General features: G+C 32.1%; 1 protein-coding gene across 1 annotated transcript; it reads right to left on the reverse strand.

Moving 5' to 3' along the window:
- Nucleotides 1-4,151: 4,151 nt before the first annotated feature.
- Nucleotides 4,152-5,033, reverse strand: LOC119839807 (carbonyl reductase [NADPH] 1-like). The gene has a single exon (XM_038366248.1). It carries the CDS (start codon nt 5,031-5,033, stop codon nt 4,152-4,154), a length of 882 nt encoding a protein of 293 aa, XP_038222176.1.
- Nucleotides 5,034-6,368: the final 1,335 nt, after the last annotated feature.

Raw genomic sequence — 6,368 nt, forward strand, 5'->3', positions numbered from 1 at the left:
AGTCGCCAAACTTAGGGTTGTCACAAACCTATTTTGATGCTTGATTAAATATTTATATGTACGTATATTGAGCAGTTGTGGAAACTGATTATATACTGTTTAACTGTTAAAATTAAACTTGATAGCGTTTCACTTTTGATTTCTTTAGCGCAATTCTTCGTCATGATAAATTTTAATTTCATTTCACAAACGTGAAAGGCCATGTTTATTCTGTGTAGAAACACATAACCACAAACTCTTCATACAAAAACTTCAATAAATTTACGGACTATTTCAATACTAACAGAAACAAGAAAAAAATGGAATATCACTTTGTACCCAATATTATCATTTAAAGTTAGTTCTCAAATGTCTTAAATCGTTCAATACATTGAATCTTTAGCAAGGTAGCAGCCCTAGCCAAGTCTAAAAAGTGAAGATAAATAAATTTTAACGAGCAGGAGGCGAGCCAGCTTCCCATGTAAACACGAAGACGGTAACTAGTATCGTGGGGGTGAATTTCTAAATGAAATATATGCACTTGTATAATGGAATTTGTGTTTATTTCAATTTGGAATGTTGGTAGGTTTGTTGTTAACTTTTTTTTAACAGGAGACAACATAAATGATCATTTGTGAAGCAAAGAAAGTCACTGAGGAAGAAACGTGCGTAAACAAATAATTTCATTATATGGTAATGCCGGTTAAAACTGCCAATTTAGGTAGATACTTTAAACACAACATAACAACTTTTTCAAATTTAAATCTAATAAATAGCTTACTATAATTTGAAGTAATAATGCTTAAGTTTACGTTTTAAATTAATTCAGTTCCTGTACATAAGTATTCTTGCAATGCAATTTTGTATTGCACTAGCGGGTCCATCCCGGCTTCACTCGGGGTATATATTATTTAGCCTATAGCAAGCAGCGATAACATATCCAACGGTGAAAGAATTTTTGATGCATCCAATACTTTTAATAAATAAAATAAAAAAGCCTTTATTGCTCGCGTTTACAATAATAAATTATTTGCACTTTATACTTATGCTAATTTTCTGGTTTAACACACACATGTATATATACCCTACTAATATTATAAATGTGAGTTTGTAAGGATATTTGTGTGTTTGTTGCTCTTTCACGCAAAAATGTTGAATGGATTTTAATGAAATTTTACAATAATATAGCTTATACAGGCTAATACAACAAAATAAGACATGAGCTATATAAATATTTGTTATATTATTAATATTAGTTAATGTAAGAACAAATGAACCAATATATTAAGACTCATATGAAGCAATTACCGCAAACTTATAAGAGAAGTTCTGGTCTAAAAGCGGTCGGTTAATTTAAAACTACAATATAGAGATAAAAATGTTAAAACTGTTGTATTATGCGAATCATGGGCCATAAAACACTTTGTTAAATGTGCGCACGCTTTACAATTGAGTTAAATGACTGTATATTCAGAGTAACATTAAATTGCTTGTGAAATTTTCCAGCTATCACATTAACCGTTTGTACTAGTCCGAGCATGTACGATGATTCTTGTTGCCAGCTAGTGGGGCCTAAATTACGATAAATTGTGATAGTTTTTCATTTTTAATTATACTGCATTGTAATGCTTATAAATGTCAGTCTTGGTATGCATTTTATGCAAGTTTGTGTGGCTTTTTGCATTTGCGACGCTTTTTTAAATTAACTTCATGTTTACTCCTTACTTAATTCTTATTTTATATATATTATTAATAATATAAAGCCTAAGAATTATAATGTATTTATTTTCATGAAGTTTTACTTGACACGTAAATTTTTTGATCTGCTTTCACCGTTTGCTGATAAAATCCTTGATGGTCTATTTAAAACTTTACGACCAATATTTAAACATTATTGTAATTTTAACTGACTGTTAAGCTAAACAAAACATAACCAGAGGTTTATACCAGCTATAGTTCTTTAAAAATTATACCTACCTGAAATTACGAAACATCATCGAACAAATTGGTTCCACATCTAAAAATATAACATTTATATCGCACGTTTGGAAACTTATTAAAATCGGTTCGTTGTATAAAAACGAGGCATTACCTCCGACCGTTTTATATTCATTCGTTCCGCTGAAAATTATTTTCGTGAATGTAAATTAAAACGTAAAAGATGGCACATTAATCAACGCTCTGTTGAAATACAAGATGACGTGAAGTAATGTTTTTTAACCGACGTCCCAAAAACGAAGGAGTTTCTATATTTAACTGTATTATTTGCTTTTGTTCGATACGTACGTGGATTTTTAACAGATTAACGTGATTCATTTTGTGTTTGATAGGAATTTCTCTTCAATTCAAATCTGGATGGTATTCTCCTTCCAGAAACGTCCGTGAACATTTTTGTAGAAAACAATTATTATATAAAACATCGGATTGTTTCTTTTCAGTATACTGCGTGATTAAAAAAGCCTACAAGCACTTTTAACAAACATACGTCTTAGACTTCATACACAAAATGAGATTTAAAACCTTAATTATAAAACACTGTGTGAAACGACTAGCTAAAATTAGCAAGTACGTTGAGAAATTGCAAAATCTTTACCTCAAACTTTCAATCCAAAACCCCCGTACTCCAATTTTGACCTACTTCCTTCGCTATATTCGTGAGTTGTAATAAAATTTGTGAGCCAAAGTTGTTTGGAATGCAATGTAGTAGTTGGTTCGTAATACAAAAGACTTTAATGGAATTTACCTGCATCAAGAGTTATTTTTTAACGAACTCAAGAAGTTCTATACGAATTATATTTAATTATTTAGCCATGTTGACATTCTCAAAGGATGACGGTACGCCAAATGTCGGCTGAAAACCCTTTGGCGTTTACGCGTTTATTACGCACAGAGATTTCATTTCATAGACACAGCGTCGGTATAAACCCGTGCGTGAGACATACACACACAATGATATAAATGCTAGCTTGTTTTAGTGTAAATTACATTTGAGTGACATCACTTATCCTAGTACAAAAGAGTTAGGCCTGGTGGCCGGTGATAATTTAATTTTAACAGACATTTGGAAATTAAACATTTTTAACGGATCTTTTACTCGATTTATTTATTATATTATTAATAAATAGTATCCATTAAATACATTAAGGAATAAATCGATTTAAATCGCTTCTAAATCGCTTTTAATTTCTAAACATAGGTACTCGCGTAAAATCAAACACAATAAAACTTTTGAAAAACATTTGCATTTGTTATCTGTTGTAAATAATAAAACAAATATTTGGACTAGATAGCTGTCCAAATAATTTGAAGACATTGCATAAGACAATCCCCATAGCGCCACATACAAACGAGCAATGTATTAATATAATTAATATAATATTATATTGCTGCAGTTTTAAAAAAGGTACTTATACCCATAGAATATTAATAAGACTTCAAATTGTTAACTGATAATCGTATATGAGATACCTCGGCGTAGGAAACGATAACTCCTAACAAACTACAAGTCCAATACAATTGTCGCTTCAAGCGCTTTCGAATTTTATACGTTCAAACCCAACTCAAGCGCTGAATCGACTGCAAAAATACCACAGTTGACATTCCAATTATTATCAAGTCTGGATACGATGTTATTCCTTTATTTTCTGTGGAAATGAGACTCAAGAAATAATTGGTTCGATACTGAATAGATATTGATCTGTACCTTTTTAATTTTATTGTTAATGTTCTGGAGATTGCATTGTTAAGTGCAGCCGCTGGTAACGAAAGTTGTTTTGTTGGTTTTATGTGTCTGCTACATTTTTACTCTGTTTCAAGAAAAAAAAATTATTTTTCTATCACACTATCCATTTGTAAACATTTTCTAAACGTTCTGCCTACTTATATTAGAAGGATGAATCTTATGTGTGTTTGTTTATTTGTAACGTTTTCTCGCGAAACCATTGGACCGATTTCAGAAATTGCTTCACTATATGTCTGTTGATTATTGTTTATAATGTAAGAAAAAATAAAAGACCTAATTGCATATTCATATATTTTATTAAATAACATTACAATATATTTTGTTAAACTGCGGCATCTCTAATAACGAAGATATTTTAAGATTACACGTATAATTCATAACGATATCACATTAATAAAATACAAAATCTCAATCTTAATCAAAATTACAATCAATCCGACATCTTTTTAAAAAAATCGTTAACAACGTTGGGATCATCATAAGTATATTTGAAATTAATGTCTGTCCAATCCTTTTCTGTCTTGTCGAACCAAATGTATTTGCCTTTAATCTTCTCATCTGCGTCCAAGGCCAAATAAACTGGAGCTTCACTAGCCTCAGCAGCTGTCATCATACCAGTCTCCTTCGTCATTGACGTAATAACGAAACCTGGATGTATGGAATTGATGCAAATACCTCTACCTATGTTCCTCTGTTGAATTCTCGTGTATGCACTCAGAGCTATCTTAGACACGACATACGGACGTAGGTAGGTGATGGTAAAGTCATCAGCATTAAACGTTCCATTCTTAACATTATCTAGGAACCAATTGGTGAATCCTTTCACATCATCCAACGTCGCATCTTCGCTAATTAACTTTTCAATCCAGAACGCATTTTTTAGATTAGATAAATGTCCACAATCACTTGAAACGTTTATTACTCGAGCGTTATCATTTAACAGTGGAAACAAGTACTCTTCTATAATGAGAATGCTATTAAAATTGACATTGATCACGTTGTGCGCATCTTCGTATGTTATTTTATTAAATTCGCTGATGACCGCTGCGTTGTTGATGAGTATATCTATACCCTTATGGTTTTGTTTTATATGATCTGCGAAAGCTTGCACGCTCTTTTTATCTGTGACTTCTAGTTGATGGAACAGCGGGTTAAACCCTTCGTTCTTCAGGCTGTTTACCGCGTCTGTGCCCCGTTTGACATCTCGGGCGGTTAGGTATACGGTTTTTACACCCCGTCTACATAGCTCCTTGACTATAGAAAAACCAATGCCCTTGTTAGCACCGGTGACGATAGCAACTTTATCAAGCATGTCTACGGGTCGACGTTACGAGGAATACTGAGTTCTGTGTTGATATTTCAGATACTATGCAGTTTTAATTTTATCTATATAGTAGATACAATATTATCTGATATTCGTATTTGACTTTTGCATTTTTTATCTTTGCGAACGTAAAATGGTAACTTTAATATAAAATTTACATGCATTCAATTTAACATGAATTATTCATTTTCATAAAACGACGACGTACGTATTTTTCAAGAGAATACTAATTCAATTAATTGTATTGAACAAGACTAATTCGTGATGTTGATGTTTGATTATTAATTTACATAAATAATTGCATTCCCCTTTAACTGTTTGTGTTTAAATTAATTTGCAATGTAATTGCATTTAATGTGGAGCTGGCAGATACAGAGAATACAGATTAAATATTGTGTATCAGCAATTACTTAATTAAGCTATGTACATCCAAGATGACTGAGTTCTTATTTTATTTTCACTTATTTATAAAGCAATTTAGATTTAAAATCAGTAAAATACTCCAATTGAAGTTGATTTATTATCGATTTTATACATATAAGCACATGCTTAATGTCTTTTTAGTTTAAGACTTCTTTTGTACCTTGTAATACAAAAACTATGAGAGCATAATATGCTAATTATGGCTTATATTTGTATAAAATTATTAACCTACGCTTTAATCACATTGTAATTTTATCTTTATCGTAATCAGTTAAGAATCAAAGTAGAAAAGCGTTGGACATTCCTACCTGATCATAGGAGATACTGAGGATTAGAAACGAAAAAAGAAACTCTTTGTTTTTTAATCTTCAATGTCATTTTGAACTTAAACTTACTTAAAACTGAGTCAAAAATGAATGTGAGGACTTCCTAATTATTTTCGATACTTGTAACATCTGCCAATCCGCACTTGGCCAGCATGGTGGATTATGGCCTGAACCCTCATAGGTGGCTCGCGGTCCTGCAGTGGGAATGTATACAGATGATGATCAGCGCTTGACCACAATCTCGCCTGATGGTAAGCTGAGATGTGGTCTAAGATGGAGCGAGCTTCCCTAGAAAGTTCGCATTCTCTTGAAGACCTCCATATTTTACTCATAAATAATCAGGAAGCATGTTCCAATCCCTTGCGTGTGCCTGCCTACTTTTTTCCCGGGTACCGAGCCAGTGACGCCACCTGTTACAGCTAGTATAGTTAAGTCTTACTATTAAGTCTTTTCAGAGCATGTGTTCACACTTGGTACCATAACACTATTACAATGGCGTATCTATACCTAGTCTTGCCATAAATATTGTAATAAAGAAAAAAGAAAATTGTTAACTGCAAATAACATTTATTAC

This window comes from Zerene cesonia, chromosome 4 (assembly GCF_012273895.1).
Source record: "Zerene cesonia ecotype Mississippi chromosome 4, Zerene_cesonia_1.1, whole genome shotgun sequence".
In the NCBI taxonomy this organism is placed as follows: domain Eukaryota; kingdom Metazoa; phylum Arthropoda; class Insecta; order Lepidoptera; family Pieridae; genus Zerene; species Zerene cesonia.

Excerpts from the sequence above, each read along its gene's own strand:
- LOC119839807 (XM_038366248.1), bottom strand. The coding sequence starts at position 5,033 with ATGCTTGATAAAGTTGCTATCGTCACCGGTGCTAACAAGGGCATTGGT.